Here is a 25,916-nt window from a genome sequence, read left to right as displayed (position 1 = left end):
CAGGGGCTCATTAACTAAGTTAACTAGGTGCCTTGAACCCATAACCCTCTTATTCATCCTGTCATGTTGCTGGGTTGTATAGGCCCAGACTTCTAGGCCCAGTTTTTTGCTTTTCTTTCCCTTTTTGGATCTTAGCATTTTGGGGAGTCAAAATTACAATATTAAAGAACTTTCGAGGCCAGCCTGAGTTATAGAGTGAGTTCCAGGACAGCCAGGATTTTTTCACAGAGAAACCCATCTTCAAAAACAAAAAACAAGAGCCAAACAAACAAAAAAGACCTTTGATACTAGCTAGGGAATGGTGGTGCACACCTTTAATCCCAATACTCGGTAGGTAGAGGCTGGTAGATCTTTAAGTTTGATGCCAGCCTGGTCTACAGAGCTAGTTCCAGGATAGCTAAGGCTAATTACACAGAGAAATCCTGTTTCAAAAAACCAGAAGAAAAAAAAAAAAAGACCTTTGATCCATGAGGTATTATTTAATTTCTTGTGGTGTGTCTTGGAACTCTAAATTGCCTTACAACTTTATGATCATCATTCTAGCTCTTTATTTAGAAAGGAAACAACTATATGAATTACTACTTCGAAATTTCTAAGAACATTTTCATCGATCATTGATTATCCTCTTAAACAGTTTTTTTTTTATTATCTTAGTTAATTTGCCTTTTTCTTTTAAACAGTTTTTAATGTGTTCTGTTACTGGGAAGACAAGTTGAGGAGCATGCCTTTTGAGGACATCAGATTAACAAATTGGAGTATTTTGATACTAAATAGAAGAATAAAGCATTTTTCTCTAGGCTTTCTTAACATGGACAGTGAAACGCAGAGGTCTGATTGATTCAGTTTCAAATGTTTTGCCTCTATCGAAAAGAGTTGGTTCTTATGATATTAGCAATCATTCCTCATCTTTGTTTAGTATCATTATATTCATCAGGAGTCACATAGTGGTGATATTTAATTCTCATTTCTTATTCATTTATTAGATGAAAGTGTGTCAGTGTGTGTGTGTGTGTGTGTGTAGGTTGACAGCTGGTGTCTTCCTTACTTGTTCTCCATTTTGTGATTTGAGAGAGTGTCTCTCACTGAAGCTGGGTCTCAGGATTTGGCTAGAATGGATGGCCTGTTAGCCCTGGGGATCTTCCTGTCTCTGCCTCCCTAGTGCTCGGATTACAAATGCATTCTTTAGTTCCTGATTGTAGTTCAAAGAGGGTTGATGGTACTGAGGCTTAAATTTAGGTCCTTGTGCTTATATAGCAAGCACCTGAGCTCTCTCTCCAACCCTGGAATTCTTTTTTTTTTTTCAAGTCAAGGTTTCTCACTGTGTTGCCCACATTGGTCCCCAATTTAAGATCCGCCTACCCCAGCCTAGGGCTTCCGATGCACACAGATGCAGCAGTGTTTAGCTTTTTATTTGCATGCTGGAGAGATCCAAACTCAACTCCTTGCTTGTGTGACCAAACCATCTTCCCAGCACGAGGTGGGATACTTTCAATGAGAAAAATTTCATCAATTAGAGGAGATTTTTCCTTTTTTTTTTTTTTGACTATTTGAGGAGTCCATATTTTCAAATTTTCCTGGTTGCTGACATTGATTTGTAGTCTGATAATTAATACTCCTTGCTGTTGTGAGTATCAAATGAGTCACAAACAGGAACTTATTAAAAGTAGAAAAAACTTTGATTTAGTCAGTGTGTGTTTCCAACTGAGGTTAAATAAGGTGACTTAGTCTTCTGGTGTTGCTTTTCATGATGAGTCCTTTCTTTTCCTTTTTCCTTGTGTGATTTTGTTTAAAATGACCCCAGACCTACTGTGGAAGTGATGAATGATGTTCCTAAACATAAGGAAATGTGTGTGTCCTGGAGAAAATAAGTCAGTTTAGGTGCAGGGATAGGTATAGTGTTTTAAAACAGAAACATACATAAAATAAGTTTGAATATTGGTTGGTTTGGTTGAACTTTTGTTACCAAAGAAAGAGTCTGGACAAACCTTGAATGTGTTTTTCCTAGGAGCAGTGGTTCAGTGTTTGATTATTCTGTATAGTCACCAACCTGATAAAACATAACTATTGTGAATAAGATGCTTTTCACTTTCCTGATGAACAGAAGAAAATAATTTTTAATGAATATAAAAGGTGTACTTAAAAAGTTGTAGGTCATAGAAGTACAGATAATATCCACTCCCAACCCTTCTGTTTGACTCCCCTATATCCACCTCCTCAGCACCTTCCAATTCATGCCCTCTTTCTTTTTAAATAACTCACCAAGTCCATTTTATGCTGCTCATATATCCATGGGTATGGGGCCATCTACTGGAGTATGGCTCACCTACCAGGGTCCACACCCTTAAAGAAAACTACGGACTCCCTCCCCTAGCAGCCATCAATTGGCAGTAGCTCCTAAGAAGTGGAGACTTGTGAACTCCTCTATGCTAGTATGTTGAGTGGCTTGATCTTGCAGTCTTAAGCAGGCTAGACAGCTGCTGTGATTTCTCGGTGCAATGGTCCTTGTCATGTTCCAAAGGCACTTTCATACCTACTCTTCTCACCTCTGGTTCTTACAGTCTTTCTTTCCCTTCTTCCTTGATGGTCCCTGAGTAGGAATATGATGTACACTTCCTTTTTGTAGCTGAGTGCTCTACTGACACTATCTCTACTCTGATTAGTTGTGAGTTTTGTGCTTACCACTGTCTACTGCAAAAAGAAACTTCCTAGTGACAATTGAGGGCTACAGAAAGATGAATTTAGGGAACAGTTTAGCAGAATAATAGTAATAAATTCACCATGGGGGCCTGCTAGCTCTGCAACCATGGGTTCATAGCCAGATTTATGGTAGTAGGCATGAGTTTTCTCTTCTGGAGCAGGCCTTAAAACCAGTGAGAAAGCAGCAGACTACACTTATAACATTGTTCCTGCTGTTATACCTCCGGTTGTGTCTTGTCAGACAAGTTGTTACTGTAATTAAGAGGGTTCCATGGTAGAAGAGGTTTGTTGGAGTGTTGTTTGGGTCAGTTCTGGAATAAGTAGCTGATGGAGTAATAAAATCTTCCTGTTTCATTTATTCCCAAACTGCAATCAACCAGTGGTTCTGATGGCTTCTAGCTCACAATCTGACCTGGAAAGATGGTTCTTCAAAGGTCAGAATGTGAGTCTGACCTGCAGTTCTCTGTATGTAATACAATAGGTACTTGAGACTGGGTAGTTCACAGTTGAGACTTGAACTACTACTAACTGTTGAGACTTGTGGGCTTCAGGAAGGATGGGTGAATGTTTATATTCACTTAGGAGAAGTTGGAGAGCTGGTTTAGTAGTTAAGAAGGTAAGAGCACTTACTGCTCTTTCAGAGGACCCGAGTTTGGTTCCTAAGCACCCATGTCAGGTGGCTCCCAAGCTGCTTGTAACTCCAGCTCCAGGAAATTCAACACCCTTTTCTGGCCTCTGCAGATAACTGCACATATGTGGCATACACATAAATAAATATAAAAAACAAATCTACTTGTGAAATTGAAAATAAAACACACAGAAGACACTGTGTGGACCCACACACACATCCTAATATATTGGTTTGCTTTCTGTTAGGGTTCTGAAAACTTGAAGTTGAGTGCTTTTATAAAGACAGGAAGTTGGGGCTGATGAAATGGCTCATAATTGGCAAAGTGTCTGCTGTGCAACCATAAGAACACGAGTTTGTATTCCCAAGGTTCTTGTAAAAGATCCAGGTGTGGTTGTTGCCTACATCCATAAGTCTACTGCCAGGGAACAGTGGAGACAGCTGTATTTCTGGAACTTGCTGACTAGCTGCTCTAATCAATCAGTACTAGTTTCAGAGAGAGAACCCATCCTGATAATATGGAAAGCAATTGAGGAAGTCAGCCACAACCTCCCCACACATGTGCAAATGTGATCACACTCACACTACATGCTCACGTTTACACTGCACTGTGATTTAGCTCATAGTTCTAAAGATTTAAGGGCATGCTGATGACATTGGCCTGGGTCTGGTTAGGAATTCCTTTTGAGTGTCCTTATGGTTGTGGATGGAGAAGTCACATGGGGAGACAGGAAAGCAGAGGATTTTGATTCTTTTAAGAACTAAATCACTTCCAAGAGTTTATCCTGGTGACCTAGTGATTTTCTTCTAGGACTTTAAAAAAAATCACACCATTTTCTAATACCACACTGGGGACCCAGTTTTCAACATGTGAGCCCTTGGGAACATGTTGAAACTCTTTGCATCATGGCATCTACTTACTTGAGAATAGTCAGATCTGTTTGACTAGAAAATTCATTTAATTAGACTTACAAACTTTCCTCTGCTGAGGAAGCTTAGAATTTGATAAAGTTTCTTATTTAAAAATTGCCTTAGTTGTACCTAATTATAATGTGCTATGATTTGGTATTCCTCTTATTATATACTAGCTTTAATTGTAGAAATATCTTTGACCACAACCTATAGAAATGTATTTTACTTAGGAAAACCACACACACACACACACACACACACACACACACACACACACACACACACACACACACACACACACTCATTTATGGAACCAAAAACACGATTTTTTTTTTTGGCCAGGCATGGTAGCTCATGCCTTTGATCTCAGCACTTGGAAGGCAGAGATTGGTGGGTCATTGTGGCTTTGTGGCCAACCTGGTCGACAGAAGTGAGTTCCAGGACAGCCAGGACTGTATGTTCCTGTCTCAAAATAAAACAGATAGTACAAAAAAAAGATTTTTATTATTACATGTGTGTACTCCATTTTCTTTTCTATTAGATAGTTTTGTCCTAAATAACTGAGTTTCATGAGAGACTAGTAGATACTACCTAATCTACAGTTGAGAGAATGTAAAAACTAGTTAGTAACCTCTTAACCCTACCTCTGTCCCTCCGTCCTTCCGTCCGACCTTCCTTCCTTTTTCTTTTCTTTTTCCCATTCTAGGTGGTTCCAAAGCCTAGATGGTTCTAGATCTTCTTCATAGGAGTGTAGAGGGACATCATTGAAATCAAATTTCAGAAATATTAAGTCATTTTAGATGATAGGTTCTAAGTAATTTGAAACAATTTTTGTAGTATGTAATTAAAGAAATTGATCTATATTTTTGACATTACAGCTAATGGTTTAACTTTAAAAATAAGTGATTATTCTTTTCTTAGACAACTGCAGTTGGAGTAATGCCAGAAACCAGTAACTGGGACACTTGCTGCCATCACATTGCAAATGTCTTCGCTCATTTAAATTTCAGAGAGGCTTGAAGACACATATTCTAATATGCTTTTCTCTTAGAGAGTGAACACATTTTTGATACCCCAATGAACCTTTTTTAGTATATAGTTTTAATTTTATACTTTGTGAAAATTTTATGCATGAATACTTTACACCATTTGTATCTCTTTCTCTCCCTCCAATTCCATGTTCCCTCTACTCCTTTTAAATTCAAGGTCTCTTATTTTTATATTCATACACATACGTACAGACATACACATAACCTAGTGAGTCTATTTAGTGTTGCTTGTATAAATACATATGTTTTTATTTTATGTAAGAAACCTGCAGGGAAATAACACTATCACAAATAAGATTTGAATATAAAATTTGAAACTTTGTATGTTACAGTTTTGAATTTATAAATTATACTTTCTGTTAGAGTTTCATGGGATGATTCTTTTTCTTTTTTTGCTACAACAGTATTTTGAAAGTTAGTGTAATGTAATTGTTTTAAAATCTGGAACTTTTCACTGGTGTTTATTTGGGTTACTCTCCAGAACATAACTATGTAAATATATTCTCAGACTGTTTCTCTGGTTTATCCAGATTGTGTCCTTAAAGAGGTCAGCCCTTTTTGTAAGATTTTAACTGATTGAACCATGCTGATTAGAAAATCTGATTTTCTGTTTTGAAGATTTATCAGTGATTGTCAAATTAGAGTGTATCAGTCCTCATATGTCTACACTGTCAGGTAATGTTAGTGTTTTCCAAATCACGAAGCTCTTTTATTAGTGGATGTCACTATATCAAAATGAAGTTGTTCATGAAAACAAGACAAGTGATTATTCATATTTGTTCCTTCTTAAAGACAATTGTAAAAGTACCCTTTTGGCCAATTCCTTGTCTTTTAACATATATTTTGTTACCATTTATACACATTCACGTAGCTAAATCTGTTTACTAATTTTAGTTAGTAGAAGGATTAAGATTTCAGTTAAAGGGGAAAACTTGTGTTACAAAAATTACAATATCCTTAGGCATTATACTTTGTGTTATGAAAAGTTGTGAGCAGGGTGTGTTTCTATGGCACACCTCAGTAGTTTTGATGCCCAATCTTTAAGATCTGTTTAGTCATGTTTCTTGTATCCTTTAAATTGACTGTTTCTCTGAACATGTTCTTAGTTTCACTCTTGATTGCATCTGTAGGTAAAGTGCAGTATTACAGTACTACAGTACTTCAGTACTACAGTTCTTTCCTTAGCCATTTTTTTCAAGCAGCTGGAATTTAATTGGACACAGTGAATCATACTTAGTCACATTTGTGCTTTCTGTTCATTAGAAAATGCAGAAATAAATTCACTTTATGTGGGTGCTAAACTGAACAGTATTCCTTCCTGGTTTTCTTACTTAAATATTTTCTAGGCCTTTTATAGTATGTCTGTTGAAACTGTTCTAGATACTTAAAAAAAACAGTTGGCATTTCAATCACTGGTGCTACTTAGTATTTAAGTAGATTGTTTCTGAGATTTATCTGTTTTTCAAGTGCTAGGGTTGGGGTTCAGGGCCTTTGAATATAGAAGACAAGTACTTTATGAAAGAGCTCCATCCCAGCCCTGTATAATCTAAGAAGGTGTTTATACAACAATTAAGTGAGGAAGTGAAAGGATACCTTTTTAGTTGTTCTTTACTTTTTAAAGATAGTGTCATCATTTGAAAACTATGTTTCTTCAGAAAAATACTGGCGGGGTTATGGATTTCAGATTCAGAAGTCCTCAACTCTTTCTTTCAATTTTGTGTTACCTTTAAGTATCCACCTAGAATAATGGGGTTTTAGCATGCCTACTCTGGCTTTCTATTACTCTTCAGTCTTTTTACTTCTACCTCATCTATTCCTTTCCTCTGATACTTTAAATATTAATTTTACCTCTATTGCTTATCGTAGTAAACATTTACCTTACCTTTTCACTTAATATTATGCAAGAAACAGAAATTTCTTGTCTCTGTACTTTCATTTACTTTATTTGTACCTAATGAACAAACAAACTTCTATTAATTTTACCATAACTTGTACATGGTTAGGGTTCATACATTATTTTATGTTTTTGTAAAAATTTATTCTGCAGGTTGAAAATCAATGACCTTGGCTGGTACTCCTTAAGACCAACTTTGGGTCTGTGCAGTTTTCTAGGTTTATCTTTCCCCAATTTAGCATTTCTTTGATGCCCCCCTTTTGTTTATTAAATAATTTACTAACAGGGTGTCTTCCTTCCTTCCTTCCTCCTTTCTTCCTCCTTCCTTCCTTCCTCCTTCCTTCCTTCCTTCCTTCCTCCCTCCCTCCCTCCCTCCCCTCACTCTCCCCCTCCATAGGGGAAACATTTTTCATATTAGATTTCCATACATGTCTAGTGATCCTTGATTGTCAGTTCATATTTGCCAATGAGGGGAATAGAGTATGTATTTAGGTTTTCTCATAAAGCTCTTAGAGCCCTATGTACAAATAAAGCTTATCGACTAGAATTACACTCATTTATCAATGTATAATATGCATAACTGTTCTAGCTCCAAGCATGGTAATTAAGGTCAGGGATCATAAAGTTACATATACTGCTTCATGGGTGTTGTCATAGAGAAAGTTCCACCACTATTTGGGTCTGGTCTAGAACTCGGCAATCCTCCTTAGTGTCCCAAGTGATATGATTACAGGCATGTGCCACCATGCCTGGTTCTCGTGGAGATTTTGTGTATGTCTGTGTGTATTATGTATGATGTCTCTCTGTGTGTGGCCGTGGTGCCTGTGTGGAGGTCAGAGGTCCACCTTCCAGTGTTTGCCTTTGCCATTTCACCTTGTTCAAAACGGTCTCTTTACTTTGGCATAGCCAGGCTAGTTGACCCTTCTCCCCATAAGTGCCTGTGTTAGGAATAAGATAATAAATACACTGTCTGGCTTTTACATGGGTTCTGGGGAATTCAAACTCAGGTCATAAGGCTTTTGGGACAAGTGCTTTTACTTGCTGAGCCATCCCACCAACTACCCCTATAACTGAAGGTCTTAGTTTTAAGCTATTTTATTTTCTAAAAAATAGTTTTAAAAATAAGAATTATATATTACAAGTTTATGAGTAGTTTCTGGAATGTTCTGAACTGAGTGAGATAGAATAGGAGATGTCTTAGTTTCTTAGTGACCATTGTTGTCATACTTTGACTTGTTGCCTTATTGCAATGAATGGGTGATTTCCTAGTCAGTTTCCATTGCTTTGTTATTATCTATCAGAAAGTTCAGTTTTGGGAATGCACTCATTCCCAGTGATTAAAAAAGCCTGTTCATTTTTTAAGGTTCTGTTTTAAGCTAGTTCACTGCTTCTTCCTGACTTCCCAGTTTCAGGCGTGGACCTTGGTTCTGGACCTTCCAGAGGGAAGGGATTTAGGGCTGTTTCTTGTCTCTGTTCTCCTTCATCTTGCTGCTAAGCTTCCTTCTCCCTCCCTTCTAAGATTCATGAGGGACGGAAGGATATGAAAGGCAGAGAGTAAGAGCTCTTGAGTTTAATGATATTCTTTTACTTTGTTTCTATTGTGGAGCAGTTTGTTTTCTTTGAACACTTCCTGTGCACCTTTTACACAGACAGAGCAGTCAACAAGTATTTCTACATACAACGGCTTTAACAAGAAGCACATTCAGTAAACTGAGGAGTAGTTACTGCTGGGAAGGCAAATAGGTTGAGGAGTGAGAAATGTATAAACCCTTGTGGAACATTTTTACTTCATTTGTGGATTATTTGGTTTCTTATATGCAGAATATGGTTTTGGATCGCTCAGTGTTTAAGCATAAATGAAAGACTGTATATTGAAAATAGGAAAATTTCCAAAGGAAAATAATTTTCTTCTAGATGGAATAAAAGAGAAGGAATTTTATTTTGAAAGTTTCAAAAATAGTGCTATTAATAGTTAACAGTTCCATTAACTATTTAAAAGCTGCATTTTAAGGTAAAGTTTATGTAAAAATAAGGGGATGTATATCCTTGAGGCATTGTTCTAAATTTTTGTTTCATGACTTGGCATTGTTTTTTAATATTTATTTTAAATTATATTTATATGTCTCTGTATATGTGTGGAGGTCAGAGGACAGTTTATGGTGGTTGGAGCACTATGCCTTTACCCTCAGTCAGTCCAGCTATTATTTTAAAAATGCATTTTGAGGTACAATGTACATATGACACCATGTACAAGTTTTAAATGTAGTTTTATGTATTGACAAATACGTAGCTGTGTATACTCTTAATTAAGGTACAGGACATACGCTTCTATGAGGAAGTTCCTCCATTTTCTGGTGAACTGCCCTCCACTTGGTAAACCACGACTCTGATTTCTATTCCTGTTGCTTAATTCTGCTGGTACTAGGATTTCAATGACTATAACTCACTTGTGCCTGGTGTCTTTTGACCTACTCGTGCTTCAAATAGTATCCTGTTATTTGCTTATTCTTCTGTTGAGAACACTTTGATTGTGTCCAGTTTTAGTTTTTATAAATAAGGTTACAGTAAAAATTGATGACAAATCTTTCTGAATACATTGTTTTATTGTTAGGTCATAGGACAAATATACATTTACTTTATAAACTGTCAAACTTGGTTCCATTGACATACTGTTTTACACTTGCACCAGAAATTAATGACAAGTCTACTTGTTCTTAATTCCTGCTAGCACTGCTATTGGTAGTCTTTTAAACATACTTTTGACTATGAAATGATACTTTTATGGTTTTAATCTGTATTTCCATTGTGAGTATGATAAACAAGATTTCATATGTGTTTGCTAGCTGAAGTTTCTGAAGGAAGTGTGTGATTTTTTTTTTTAATACACCAATGTCTTTTTTAGTGCTCTAGTGTTTTTATCTGTGTATTGTAGTTAGGCTTGGTGGTATATGGCTGTATGTTAGAACTTGGGAGTCTTTTGAGTCAGGAGATTGCAAGTCTGAGACCAGCCTGTGATACATAATAAAACCCAGTCTCTAAAAGAAACTATCATACCTATCTTCTCCAACATCTCTTAGCCTTGTGAAGTTACGTTTTTAAAAAACTTAGGTTGAGTGTTACGTAGAATTTATTTTCCTTGAGAGATATGAAGACTATGTTTTTCTTTATCAGTTTTGTGACTCTTTCCTACGTATAAATGTTTGAGGAAATGGGAATATACTTTTGAAATGAAGATAAAATGAAAATATATTTTGAAAAGTCTAAAAATTAAGAGTAAGAGTGAAGAAAATAATTAGGATTTAAAATTTTAAAGTGTTGTTTTTCTGCCTTTAAATAGAATAACTATATTAATTTTTGAGTAGTCTTTTTTCCAGTTGCAGTAACCTTGAATTTGGAGTATCTAGTACTTTCTTCCTTTGTTGTTTTAAAACAATCATATCCCTGATTTTTAAGTTTCGTGTTTGTGGGGGAAAAGGAGATACCTCAGGTGGAAGAGTAGCTCCTGAACAAGTATGGGGACCCGAGTTTGCACCCCAGCACTCATGTAAGAAGCTGGGCATGATGGAACCGTATCACTGGAGAGAGGCACAGGCAGGGGCACCCTTGGAACTGGCTGTCCTTCCACCGTGGCTAGTCCACAAGCACTGCCTAGGTTATTAAGAGAGACACCTATAGTTATTTAAATGAGATTGGCCCTGTAGACATGTATATGCCTACAGTTGGTGGTGCTGCTCTAGCCTTGTTGGGGGAAGTGTGTCTGTCACTAGAGAGGTAAGTTGACAGGTTTTAGTCTCAGCCAGCTTACAGTTTGCTTTTTCTGCTTGATACTTATGCTTGAGATATCATTTCTCACCCTCCTAGTTGGGCCACCTGCTGTCTTGCCTTCCTCACCAATGTGACCAAAATAAACTCCTTTATACGCAGATTTTTATTACGTTTTTAACCATAGCAGCAAAAACTGGTAAAACACCTGACTTCTACCTCTGGCCTCCATACATATATGCATGTATATGTGTCTACATGCTCATGGTCATATAAACATATAAACACATGTAACACACATGTATACACAAATACAGACATTCTTTAAAGTTAAATTTGTTTTTGTGATGTTTGTGTTAAAGTATAGACATGAAAATTAATGGTTGATTTAAGAGTCTACTGTGCTTTGATTTTAGGGGCCTTAACAGTAACCTAAGCTTTTATCATTTACTTTCCTAAATACTTATGTTACCTGTGTTGACAGTTTCCTCTTCTCAATGTTCCAGCTCTCTATCAACACCAGCTTATATCACTGAGAAGATAACTTGAAAGACATATTTTGCTGAGAAGACAACTGCGAACAGTTGTCCGAATGGGATGAACACGCATCAGTTGACTGACTCTCCGCTGAAGTTTGAGTGCTAACATTGCTCATTGGGTACTGTTACCTAGTGATGCACCTACTCTTACAGTACCCCATTTCATTGTGCTTGTCTTGATTAAAGAATTCAAAGTGGAGTACCGCAAACTTGATATGGATAATAAAAAGAAAGACAAGGACAAATCAGATGATAGAATGGCACGACCCAGTGGTCGATCAGGGCACAGCACTCGAGGAACTGGGTCATCTTCATCTGGAGTTTTAATGGTTGGACCTAACTTTAGAGTTGGGAAAAAAATTGGATGTGGCAATTTTGGAGAATTACGATTAGGTAAGGCTGTTTGTTTTTATTACATTATGTGAAGAGCAGTGTTTAACTGAATACACTTGTAAAAACCACTTTGTTGTTTTAGTTGTTAAGACTTTAAGTGTACACAGTGGGTGCTTTAGTTGACCATTGTTTCTCAAAATGCTGGTTATAATGAATACAGCTATTGAAAAGTTTGTATTTTCATTTGTAAGGAATTCCCTGGTATCTAGATGTCTATTTCTTTAGGATTAACCATTCATATTTCTTAAGAATGTAAGAAATGAGCCAGGTGGTGGTGGCTCACACCTTTAATTCCAGCAACTGGGAGACAGAGGCAGGTGGATCTCTGTGAGTTTGAGGCCAGACTGGTCTACAGAGTAAGTTCCAGGACAGCCTCCAAAGCTACACAGGAAAACCCTGTCTCGACAAACAAAAAACAAAACAAAAATGTGAGAAAACAAGATAAATTTAAAAGGCCATACAGGGGCTGGAGAGGTGACTGAGTGATCTTCCACAGCACCCGGGTTTGATTCCCAGGACCACTGGCAGTGCATAACCACTTGTAACTCCAGTTCAAAGAGACCCTGTGCCTTCTTCTGACCTTGTTAAGCATAAAGCTCAAGTGTATAGTGCACAAATGTATGTATGTATGCATGCATGCATGTATGTATGTAAGTTTTTTTGTTTGTATGTTTGTGCAAGTAAAATATCCATACACATATAAACAGGTAAATAAAAATTTAAAAGGGCCATAGCTTCCAGTAAGTCTTTTATTGTATAGTATATTTTCGGGGGGGGGGATATTTAGGCTCCATTTTTATATTTCAAAAAATTTAGTAACATTACTTTAGAATCATGTATGTGGCTTAAAGTCAAGTTAAGATACTGTATAAATTAACTTTACTTGTTATAATAGCTTGTTTCTCTGCACCATCCTCCCCTTTCCTTTGCTCTGCTGTGTTTGGGGTAAGGTTCGGGATCATTTGTTTAACAGATATCTCAGAGCATCTACCTACTCATGCTGTAATAGATTGGGAAATGCTGGACTTACTGAAGTTCCTAGCTGTCCATTTCAGGAACCAGGGGCTCCATAGGGAAGGTACTTTCTGGATGCCACAGAGCAGTTCAGTGGCAGATATAGATGTGAGATTTCAATCTTATTCCTAGTGCAGTAGAGAAGCTGTCTCCATCGAAAAGAATCAAGAAATGTGACATGGTGACATAGGAATTCAGTACTTATGTAATTAGGTACATTAAAGGCTTACCTCATTGGACCACCAAGACTATGAAGTTGAGGGAAAAAATGGCTTCATAGTTTTCCCTGGGTTTCATCTATTGTTGAAAATAAAACTATTTGTATGTTTCTGCTGAGCTATCTCTTACCATCTTGTAACACACCCTAATTTGTAGTTTCTCTTCTATTTCATTTGTTCTGTGTTGGTAATGTACATTAAATATGAATGAATGAAGAAGCAAGTTAATAAAAGCTAGTGACATTCTTTGTACGGAGCTATAAATGCTGTAGTTGGCAGGTTGTTTTGCATTTAGTAGAGATTAAAATATTTGAAAGGGCAAATATTTTCTGACTTCTTTTTTAAAGATAGTGTTCTTACTTGGGAGTTAGAGATACTAATTATTTACTTTCTGTCAAATTTTGAGATCATCAATCCAATTCTTAACATTGATCAAATTCTGAAAAATGTTCATGAATCACTTTCTAGGTTATTATAAATATTAAATTTAGAGTATAATATGATTAAAACTATCTGTATAGGCTTTGATTGTTTTTATTATAGTTTTCCACGTAATTGAGAAATAACTATCCTTATACTCTGAGTGTGTGTATTCATATAGAACAATTCTAGTGGTCCAACTTAACCAGAATAGTATGAGACCTAGTGTCTCATGAACCATATATTGAAATTATACTATATTGTGGAACATTCCTTTTTTTGTATCTGTGAATGAGCAAAAATAAAAACAATGTGCTGGCTCAGTATCTCTAATCTTATATCCAATCAAGTGATCACATAGAATCTAAGTGTGCTGTATATATGTGTGTGTTATACTTACATATATTAAACATTTGAGTTTTAAAAAGTCAACGTAATATACTATAATAACATACGAGACTTTTCCTGCAAAGACAGGATTCTATCAAAATCGAGCTTGGTGAACCCATGAGTTTGTTGGCGTCAATTTCAGTATGTTGTGAAAGGCTGGTGTGAGTCAAAGGTAGTTGTGTCACGGCAAAGCCCACCATATGTGGGTGCCAACTCAGGAAAAGTTGCATTTCTGGAGATCTGCCTAACTTACAGGCAATGAGAGTGACCTTCTCATAGCCTCAAGGGTGGGAGAGTGCCCTCTTGAAGCAGCTGTTCATTGCATCCATAAACTTAGCCTTGGAGAGAGGCCTTGTGAATATCTGGAAGCTTCAGCCCTCTAGGATTTAGAAGATCATTTACTTCCTGAGCTTTATGCTTCATTCCCCTCTCTAGGAGGGAGGGTTTCCATATACAGCAAAGAAATATATCTTCTCTCTCTGGACATGCCATTGTTTTATGGATAGGTAAGTATTTTACATATATACACCCAACTCTACATACAAAGACATACAGAGCTAAGTTAGTCATTTTAATTTTTCTTACTCAGAGACCACTGAGAGGACCTTTTATTATTTTCACTCCAAAGCCCTCCATGGTTTCTACGTTTAGAATAGGCTATTCTAAGCATTACTTTTTTAAAGTTTAGATTCTAATTTTTATTAATCTTTATTTTTAGTCTATATGTGTGGGTATTTTTCCTGTGTGTATATGTGAGTACTTGCAGAGACTACAAGAGGGTGTGAGATTCTCTGAGACGAGAGCTACAGATGGCTATGAGCTGCCATATGGGTGCTAGGAATTGAACCCAGGCCTCTGGAAGAGTAACCAGTGCTCTTAGTACGTCGTTACTTCTTTTCAACAAGGATGCCCTGTTTTTCGCTGGACAGTTTTTGTTTTTATAGAAAGCTGTCTCTTATCGTAGAATGCACTAGATACTTGAGAACTTTCTGAAAACTTGCTGTTGTAACCTTACATAAAACTCAAAGATAATCCCAGCCCCATCCCAGGTGTAGTTACCCCAAGGAGAGACAGTGCTGTCCACTGCTGGAAACTATTCTTATAGGTTATTAGTTTTTCAAAAAATGACCGAGATTAAAAACTAAACAAACTGATAAACATTAAATTTAAATTTTATTTAAATCAAATTTTAAATACATTTTTATTTTAAATTATAGGTTGTTTTCTTTTATCTTTATATGTTGGCAGTAAAACTTGCACTTTTGCCTGTTAGTAGATAGATTCAAGTTTGAACAGTAATTCAGAATTCCTAAAAATATTTTTGGCACATACCAAACACTTCAAACATAACTAGCTAAAATAATAGAATTATATTGTGTGTTTAAAACCCTTTGTGCATGTTATGCTCTTGGACATCTTTTAAAAATAATTCAAAATCCTTAACAACTTCATGCGTATATGTGCTGTATTTTGATCCCTATACACCTCTCATGTCCTTTTCAAGTGCTCTGTACTCTTCCCAACAGTTTCCCCTCCTGCTCTCATGTTTTTATTTTTAGAAAATGCCCCCACTGAGTTGAATTAGGGCTGCCTTGCCCGTGCCTGTGTGGGGGATTATTTACTAGAGCACAGACAACTTACCAGTGGATACGTTTCCTTGAAGAAAATGCTTTCCCTTACTCTAACGTAGCAACTAACTGCCAGCGGTTTCTCAGCGGGGGTGGCACCTCCTGAGTCTTTCCCACTCGTGCTGTAATGTTGATGGCCTCGGGCTTGTGCAGGTCTTGTGAAGGAAGATAGCCCCAGTTGCTCTGAGCTCATGAGTGTAGTCATGTCATATCCAGAACACAGCGTTTCATGCACTCTTCCCAATTCTTAGGCTCTTAAATTCTTTCTGCCCCCTCTTTCTTCATGTTCTCTGAGCCTTAAGGGTTGATGACATCATAGACAGTTACTTGATTTCACTTGCTTCAGCCACTGGCTTTAACTACAGTTCATTGCAACATTAAGCTTCTCTGAATTAATATTGATACCAGCACTAATGTATTGAATGGGTTGGCCTAAATTGAAAGGTGAGGGGCCTTAGATCCTGGCTTTGTACTCTCTACTTGGTGTTGTGTAGGTGAGGGGCAGGTGAGAGCCCCATGTCTAAATTATCCAAGGGTTTCTGTAGCTTCAATGTCTGTTGAGGTTCTTTTCGTTTGAAGTAAAAGAACTTACTGTGAATTTTCTTGGCTTCTATTTCACCAAGTTTCAATGCCCAGGCTTCTTCCTCAACCCCCCCCCCTTTTTGTGTGTGTGTGTGTGTGTTGCCTGTGTGTTTGTCAGTGCACCATGTATGTGCAGGGGTGGAGGTTAGAAGAGGGTGTTAAATCCACTGGGTTGGAGTTACAGATGGTTGTAAGCTGTCATGTGGGTGCTGGGAATTGAACCCAGGTCCTCTGGAATACACATAAGTCTTTGGGTATCTTAAAAAGACAAACAAACAAAAACAAAAAACCATTTTGTTCGGAGAGAGCCTGCGTCTCCTAGAGTTGGTCAATTCTTAGGAAAAGAGCCATTACAAGAGTCATAGGTAGGGGCATGCCTTGGGTATGGGAATTATCCTATCCCTGCTTTACTGTCTTTATCCACCTATTTACCAGGAACAGTATTCTGTGGCATGCTACTAGAGCCCAGCCCTCTACCCAAAGGTCATTGGAACTATGGAGATATATCAGTCCTAATCTATTTACCTAGTCCTGCCTTTCCCCAAAAAACTAATAATAAAGACCTTTGCTTAAGCTTTTCTTACATTCCTGGCTTCTGCCACCTCACCCAAACGGTGCTTTTGCAGTCCTGTATGGCAGTGGTTCTCAACCTTCCTAATGCTGCAGTTCTCATGTGGTAGCGACCCCAACCATAGAATTATTTCCATTGCTGCTTCACATCTGTAATTTTGCTGCTGTGTTTTCCAATGGCCTTAGGCGACCCCTGTGAAAATGTTGTCTAACTACCCCCCAAAGAGGTTGTGACCCACAGGTTGAGAACCTCTTCTCTCTGGCTTCCTGTATGACCCCTTCAGACTTGTAAATATAATTAATTTTATTCCCCTGAGCTTCTCCTCTGTTTTCTTACGGCTGCACCCGATTGAAATTACATTAAAAAACTTTAGATATATTGCTCTGTGAATTGCCATATCTGAAATAAGATAGTGTACTTTTTGACATAATAAGTTTCCACAGGTGTTTCTGTAATTTCTCTTATTTTTGTTTTTCTCCTCTTAGTCCTGTATTGCTCATGACTCCTTATCTTGATGTTTGTGCTTGAAAGTTACATAGGCCTTATATCTCCATTACATAAAGATTTGAGTAAATTCATAATTTTTATGTTTACTGACTTTTCTTCTGCGCGTTCTAAAACATGTGAAAATGTAAAAATAAAGAGTAGATGGTGGTGTTTAGTGCACAAAGGTACTTGTCACCAAGTATGATGACCTAAGTTTAATCCTCTGACCATACATGTACTCCATGACACATTCGTACCTTGCCCCCCAATAGTTAAGTAAATAAATGTAAAAATTTAAAAATTGACAGCGATGCTATGACAACAAATTTCAAAATCCTGAAATGCAGTAATTTTCATCAAATTATTTTGTTTTCTTCCACATAACACAGAGTAGAGGGAGAGCACTCGGCCTGTCTGTACCCTGTATGATCAGTGTGTGAATTTAGTGTCTGTAGTGTGATCTTACTAGCTGCTATTCCTTTCCAGTCAGCCAAAGAGAAGAAGGAAGAAGAATCAGGAACATAATACATTCCTGGAAATTGGAGGTGTCATACATACTTCATGTCCACTGCTTTCGAGTTAGCCACTTGGCCTCACTAAGCTGAAAAAGCCTGGAAAATTAGTTTATAGCTGGAAAACCATTTTTAAACTTGGACATTCTTTATTGTGGGAAGTACACTGCTAATACTGATGGGTAACTGGTAGACCCTACTATAAACATATCTGTAACATCTGAAGGACGTAGTTTTCTCTAATAACTCCAATTCCACAATATTGGTAAAACTTCTTCGGGTTCAGTGCAGAAGAAAACTGTATTGGAAATGACACTTGAAATAGATTAAGATATCACTGAACTAGGCCCAGTCCACTTGTAGCCTTAATGAGATTCTCTGTATCCTTCTGTCTTACTCATATCACACAGACAGACCCACTTGGTGTACCTTTCGCTTTGTGTGACACACTGATTAAAATCTAACTGTAGGGCTATGACTGTACTCAGCAACAAGATTGTATTGTATGATCTTCACTCACTTATGACTGTAATCCCCACCAGATCTCTAGTATTAACAAGCATGATGCTTTGTAGGATTCAATTTCTTTTTCTTTGCTTGCTTTTGTCTTTTCTTGCTGTGACATAAAAGATTAGACTATACAATATGAAAGCCAATAAAAATGTTGGTATGTTTTGGTTCTGTGGGGTCTATATTTGACTACTTGTCTTGAATTTTTCCTGCATATATTCAGATAAAAATTATATAGTTACAAAGAGGTTATAATGCTCTGCGGAAACATAAATTTTTAATCTTTGACTCAGTTGTGAGTAGGATACTTGTCTAAAATCAGGTTCTTCATTGTTAATAACACTCTTCTCTTAGTTTCCTAGAAAACATCTACATTTTCATAATAATGAGTTCCTAAATATGTATGTGAAAACATTTCTAAATGCAAAACTAGTTGGTTAAAAATATAAAATATTTCTAAAATTTGAAAATTATTTATGTAGGTTTGTTTACTGAGTTTCAGAATAGAACTTGATTTGTACAACTTTTGGTATTTCTGTTAGGTTAAATCTTTCATGGTTGCGGTGGTGGCACACGTAATTCCAGCACTCGGGAGGCAAAGGCAGGTGGATCTCTGTGAGTTCCAGGCCAGGCTGGACCGACAGCCTCCAAAACAATACAGAGAAACCCTGTCTCGTAAAAACCAAAAAAATCTTTCATGTATGTTGAGTTTATGAGATCTGTGCTACTCAGCATTGATAGAAATGTTGGCCCCGTTTACACAGTTTTATGCCATAAGGGCAATGTTTAGAGTATGTCTATGAAAATTCTTCTTTGTAAAGATAGCAGCACATCTAAAGCTGGATTAGGAGCTCTCTGAAAGACTAAAGGGTGCTGGGCAGAAAAATCCAGGCATGTAAATTGATAAACTGCCTATTTTGTTTTTAGTGGTCATTGTAACCAGAGTCACTTTCTTGGTTTAACAACAAGTCATTCTGTTTTCATTACAATAGTCACTTATGCAATTTAAAAATACTGGAAATTATTTTTATTTAATTCTTTCTGATGTATGTTAATCTATATTTCATACTATCCTTCTCTCCATCTTAACTCTCAATTTCTCTATAGTATTTTCCTGGGGCTGCAGATTTTGACTATTGGAATTTTCTTAGCTTATAGTCAACACAAAGATAATTGTAGTTTATTTAAATTCTTTGCTTGTTAGTGATGTTAAGCCTGTGTTCTGAATTGTCATTTACATACCTTTGTATTTAACATAATTTTCAGTATTTAGAAGTTTAAAGTTTCATATAACCAAATAGGTGTAAAATCTTGTGTTCTTCATGTTTTCTTATCCCTGGAAAGGTCTCCATTTAATGATATGATAAGTATTTTCTTTCAGTTCTTATATTTGACTCTATAGTTGAAATTAATTTGTTTGTAAGTTGAGACACTAATAATTCTTTTCTCAAAGTAGTTAATGAGTTTTTTGAGCCAATTATTGATTAGCTTCTTATTTAATTATATTTAAACATGTTCCAGAGTGTGTGTGTGTGTGTGTGTGTGTGTGTGTGTTGGATTAAATATGTGGCCTAATAAGATATTCCATAATGGATTAAAAGGAAATGGTGGATGGGCAGGGTTTTATATTCTTCTTTTACATAGGTGTTCTGGCTTAAAATGTATTCATTATTTGCTTGAATATTGGTTATTTCCTAATTTGCATGAAATATCAAAAATCAGAATATCTTTCTTATTATAATTGAATAACATATTTATTGGTACAAGTTTCTAACTGGAATCTAAGTGTGAAATATTAAATGCATTATTGAGTTTATAGTAAGTTTAGCAATTTCCTTTTCTTTAGAGTTGAAAGAAAAGATTTTGCTTTAGTTAAATGTTTTACTTTTTTTTCAAAAAGCAACACAGGTCAAAAAATTATGTGAGTTAAATTTAAAAATATTAGCAGGTTCTGACTTATTTTTTTCTTTTTCAAGGGAAAAATTTATACACAAATGAATATGTGGCGATTAAACTGGTAAGTTCATGATTATTATTCTATAATTGTTTCCTTTAATTATTGACTTATCAATATTTCATCTTTATATTTATAGCTTGGGTGTTCATCCAAAAAGTTATGCTTGCATAACTGGCCTTTTGTTCATGTACCTAATGATGTGCAGCATATCTGTGTTTTCTCTACCATGAAAACTCTGTCTTGTCTTTGGCAGCATCATGGAAGTGAAATTTTGTAATTTGTCAGTATTTTTAGTTTAGAAAGGGTTTTTTTTTTTAAAGTGGAGAAAAGCAAAATTTTTTCATTCTCATTCAGGCATTTAGACAAAATAAATATGTCTTTAGCATTTTGGATCATGTTTGAACACACATTTATAAGGTAAAGCTGCTTGTTGCTTGACTTTCAGGGAGTCAGAAAGCCATCTGAGTACGGGTGATAGCAAGGAGTTCTGTCAAGGGAACATTCTCAAATTTCATGTGCTCAGTGTGACAGGTACAAAATAGTTCTCTTCTGGAAGAATTTGTATCCAGAAACTAGTTTTATTCATTCATTTCTGTTACTTATTCATTTGTTTGTTTATTATTTATTTATTTATTTAGGCATAATCTATTTAGATCTGGCTGTCCTAGATAGACCAGGCTGGCCTTGACCTCATGGAGATCCACAAACTTGTGCTTCTCAAGTGCTGGGATTAAAGGAGTGTTCACCTACACAGAGCTAGGAATGATTTTTATGAGGCATAGTTTCTCTCTCTGGTTGTCCATCGGGTTTCCCTGAGGTTCAGTTTGGCTGATGTTCTCATTCTCCTTATCCGTGTAACCCTTGTCCCGACAGTGTGACCTGTTACTAGGGTGATATGAGTCAGACTGTTAGAGGAAGCGGCAATGGGAAGAAAGCTTTTGAACTGCAGTGGAAAGTCCCTATTTGTGAGTGTCTTTGTGAGTGTAGGCCTGTTTTCCTCCCTTTCACCATGATGAAGATAAACACGGGCTGTGGCACCACAGGACACAAGGGACTGACACCCAGAATATTTCTCTCTGGTTTCAAGGTCTAGTCCTTGACTTTATAATATAAACTCTGATAAGGTTATGTCAGGATTGTCACTGTTGTTGTTTAACTGGATTTGTGGTAATCAGTCACAAGAGTCAGTTAACATAATAGAGCTCTCAGAGATGTCAAAGGTGAGGAAATGATTTCTAATTTTTGATGAGAAGTTTTTACTATTAAGGTCTCAAGTGCCCAATAGTATAAATATTGTTTTATTTTAAAAGTATCTAAAGTTTATTCTTTATCCATGTTATAAATGTAGACAGTATATCGTGATCATAGCCATCCCCCCCACCCCACTTCGTCCTGTATGTCTCCCTCCCACCTCATGGCCCTTAAAAAAAAAACAAAAATGAGAGGTAACTGAGCCCAGTTAGTGCTGCCTACATTCCTGTGGATGTGGGGCTATCCAGTAGGGCATGGTCAACCTGTCATTCCCCACCCACCCCATTTACTCTCCGTCTCCAGAGTCTCCAGAAGCCATCAACTGCCAGTAACTCGTCAGCTGTGGAGAGTGCCTTATGTATCCCTCCTTCATCAGAGCTGGAGTGTTGATGGCTTGTTTTTTTCAGGGCTTGTGTAGGCAACCTTAGCCATTCTGAGCTCATGAGTATATTGGCCATGTCATGCCAGAAGACAGCATTTTACCACACTGCTTCCCCTGCTCTGACTTTTAAATTCCTTCTGTCCTCTTTAGGAAGGTGATATTCCTTGAGGTTTTAAGGAATAAGGCAGGGTGTGTGTGGGGGATTGGGGGGGTGTTGACATAAGCTGCCCCATTTAGTACTGAATAATCATTAGTCACTTATTCTCAGTACTTTGATAGTTTGGAATCACTGCATTAAATAATTTTAAAGGGCTACATAGACAGCCAATTTAAACAGACAAAAGAGGTTAGTATATAGGAGGAATCACAGCAGAGAGACTCAGCATACAGGAACTACAATATTTGAATGGGTATTCTGATTTAGTTGGAATTTATTTTTTAACGTTCTAGCCTATTATATGGAGTTGGAGGTGGTATTCCAGGATAGAAATGTGTGGTATTATGTGCTAAGGATGAAGCAGTCATAATTAACAGCATGTGCACAGGGGACAGGAGCACTGCCAGGCTGGCTGCTTCTGTCTGGTTAATTCATCAGGTGTGACCCTCAAGTCTTGTTACTTTCAGATTTGTAACTTGTTTGTCCTGTCCCGGCGTGTTAGTAAGTGGAAATCAAGTCATCTTCCAGTCTCTTTATTCATTACACGTAGCACTTTTATTTAGTTTATTTTGAATATCTCTCTTTTCTGTCTGTTCCTGGGGAGATGTGGGTAGGGTGCCCTTTAATATGTCTTTCTAGGCAGTGTTTTTCTAGCTCAGGCTGGCCTTGGGCTTGCTGTGCAGGGGGAATGCCCTTGGACCCAATGCTGCTACTTTCAAATGCTAGGATGACAGGTGTGCACCTGTACACCCAGCTGTTTGTCCTTTTCTTTTTAAGTGCAGTGATCAGCATTGCATACAAAATTACTACTACTCATACTGTAGAGTAACTGGAAGCAGTTTTACTTTTGTATTGTGAGGTAAGTGTGGCCTATTGTCATATTTTCCGTAAATTTATTGGAAGGTCAGAAGAATGCTTGCATTTTGGTCTACTGTTTTCTATGTGTGGCTTGTTGTATTAATTGTATCTAAGTGCAGTAGGTGAGATATAATTTTTTAGAAACAGTCATAAAAACAGTCATGTGGAGTTAGTATGTCTGTGCACTTTTAGACATAACTCATTTCTGTATTTCTGAGAAATGATGTTTTGAGAGCAGATCTTAACTTCTGTCTTAGCTTAAAAGATGCTCATGTTTGTCTTTTATTACCTTACTTCAGATTGGTAGCTTATCTAGGTGTTTTCATTCATATAGTAACCCATTGCCTGTTGACCACTGAAAATGTCATCCTTTGGTGATGTGAGTTTCCCTACATGGTGGTATTGTGACTGTGTTACTGCTGTTAAAGCACAGGAATCTAGTTAAAATTGCTAAAGAGAAGTGATTAAGATGTATGTTTAATTTCAGTTGTGGTGGTGTAACGGGACATTATTCCACATCTTAAGGGTGTGTATTTTTAGATAACCAGCATTTATGGTGTGCTATGTGGAAGGCTCTATTTTCACTGTTTTATATATTACACCCACAACCATGCATTCTGAAGGAGGCGGGCCATAAAAAGTTTTTAACTCTTTTTCAGATGAGCAGCTGCAACATACAGCAAAGTTAACTAACTTTCCAAACCACACAGCTAGTGAAGTGGGACACTGAAGGTTTTAACCTAGTGTAATTAGGTTTCAATCTCTGTACTTTTAACTACTATTCTGCATTGCACCTCAAGATTTAAGCAGCATACTATTTTCTATAAATAATCCTTATGACTGTTTCTGGTGTGTTTCCTTTATATTTATTCACATACCTGCTTAGGCTTCTCATTCTTGAATCTGGGTTTTGCTTGTGATCATCACTGTCCCCTGTATTGTGCAGATCTCTGATGTGTAGTTTCTACTCCCCCCCCCATAATGCATCTGGATAGGTTTTTCTTTTAACCCTTTACTTCCCTTAGTTTCTTTGTTTTGTTGTATTTATCTTTTGTTGTAGAGAACTATGCTTTTAATTATGTTTTTTTTTTTAAATTTCTGTTGGTTTCTTCTGGTATCTGTTCAAATACTTATGTATGTTTACAGGTGGTATCAATTTAGTGAACATTGAGCACAATGCTGATTGATATAGATCTAGAAGATTAGAGATACCAAGTACAATATTATAGCTTATATGAGTTGATATTATAGCTTAAAGAATTTGGTATTAGAATCCAGTGATTGTCTTATAGTTGAAATGTCTTTTCTTTATTCACTTGTTTGCCTAGGAGCCCATGAAATCCAGAGCACCACAGCTGCATTTGGAATACAGATTCTACAAGCAGTTAGGATCTGGAGGTAAGTTATATGAATTTTAAAATTTGGAATAATACAGGTTGTCGTAAAATTAAATACGATAAAATTTTAAATTTTATTACAGAGATTTCTTTTTCCAAAAATGTTTTTTTTTTTAATTGGGGCTGAAGAGATGCTTCAGTGGCTAAGAATGCTCTTCCAGCAGATGAGAATTCCTAGTGCATGTGTCAGGAGGGCAGTTCCAACTTCAGGAGACAGTGTGCATTGTGGTGCACACGTGGAGGATGGTGATGGCATGTAGGAGTTGGTGCTCTCTCTCCACCTTGTGTGTTCTGGGAACGAGACCCAGCTGTTAGGATTGTTGGCAAATGCCTTGACTGCTGAGCATTCATACTGTTATCCCCTTTAGCAATATTACTGTTATTATGATGGTATAAAAGTTGCTCCTTAAATCTATCTACATGATGATTCCTGAAACCCACAGTTAGCTTATAGCAGACTCATGGATGCTGTCTAGGTAAGCTCTAAATGCAGCCTCAAGTATCTTTACTAGTAAGGCAGAGAAACTTGGCATACACAGGAAAGGGACGATTATCCATGGGGGATTGGTTAAGTGATGTCAGTGAACTGAAGAATGTGTACAGCTCTATGATCCTGAAGGAGGCTCCTGGTTTCTGTCCTGTAAAGGGAGTGTGGCTCTGCCTCCATTTAGCCTCATGAAACTGATTTGAGACACTGGCCTCTAAGGTGTAATGCAATCAGCTTTTGTTATTTTTCATTTCCAAATTTTTTTCAGTTTGGGTTTTCTTTATTGATCTTTTTCTTTATTCAATTCTACTGTTATGTTATGTCTTGAATTGTTTTCATTATTATGTTCAATTCTTTGTGTTTTCATGGTCTTCATTGAGGCATTTATTCATATGCTCTTTTGTCCTTGAGCATATTCTTTCTTTTTCTGCTGGCCACGTTCTAGTTTTCAGTTTACTATTATCTGCATGAGGTAATTATTCTCACATCTGTATTGTTGCACATGGAATGCCCTCTCAGAGCGAATGTCCTAGTGAAGCCCCAACTTTGTCCTGCTTTGCGGCTCACTTCCTGTCACTGCTTGCCTCCTCTCCGGAGAGAGGCTTCTATGTTATATCGTGTTACTAATCTGTAACTTTCAATATTGTCAGTATTCACATGGGAAACATTGCTTCACAAGTGAATGACTCGACTTTTTGAGGTTCTTTGAACTGTACAAATAAATCTACACTGATTTGGTGATAACTGTAGTGACTGTTACTAAAATTACGATGTCATAGTGTTGTCTTCTAAGAAGTTAGGAGACCTCCCTTCCTTCTTCCTGCGTCCCCTCTGCTTCTTGATCTGTGCTTTATGAGAAAATCATGGCTTGTGTATTCTTCACATGCTTCTTGCCCTCTCAACCTCCCCCTCAAAATAAAACAAAATAAAACTTAGGAGGAAAGAAAAAAAATCTCGTTGTGGAAGCTGCATTGTGGCACAGTGAGTCACACAGTAAACCCCCAGTCCACACAGCTCTACTTACAAGTGTTCACTGCAAAGAGTCGCTGGTCTAGTCGAGGCCTCTGGCTTCTGCTACGCTATGGATCCTAGGACTCTTCGGGTATCATTGTGTTGTGGCCATCATGCAGCTTTGGATCCACAGGGCCGACCTCTTCACGTGTTCCTGCTGTTCATAGATTGGGTGGATCTGGGCAGGGTTGGTTAGCCAGCCAGCTCTCCC

At 37.1% G+C, this 25,916-nt stretch overlaps 1 protein-coding gene across 10 annotated transcripts in view; it reads left to right on the top strand.

Annotated features, from left to right (window-relative positions):
- Csnk1g3 (casein kinase 1 gamma 3) overlaps positions 1–25,916 on the top strand; it is an 82,123-nt gene that overhangs the window by 13,458 nt on the left and 42,749 nt on the right. For all 10 annotated transcript variants that reach the window (XM_040741809.1, XM_040741807.1, XM_040741805.1 and 7 more), the window contains exons 2-4: positions 11,449–11,874; positions 20,182–20,222; positions 24,139–24,208. In XM_040741809.1, coding sequence (XP_040597743.1) covers positions 11,697–11,874; positions 20,182–20,222; positions 24,139–24,208 — 289 coding nt within the window. In that variant the 5' untranslated portion in view covers positions 11,449–11,696. The remainder of the gene's footprint in view (positions 1–11,448; positions 11,875–20,181; positions 20,223–24,138; positions 24,209–25,916) is intronic.

The sequence above is a fragment of the Mesocricetus auratus genome, unplaced genomic scaffold, assembly GCF_017639785.1.
Source record: "Mesocricetus auratus isolate SY011 unplaced genomic scaffold, BCM_Maur_2.0 Super-Scaffold_6730, whole genome shotgun sequence".
NCBI classification, from domain to species: Eukaryota; Metazoa; Chordata; class Mammalia; order Rodentia; family Cricetidae; genus Mesocricetus; species Mesocricetus auratus.
The sequence above is the reverse complement of the archived record's forward strand: the minus strand, read 5'-3'. Positions and strand labels throughout refer to the sequence as shown.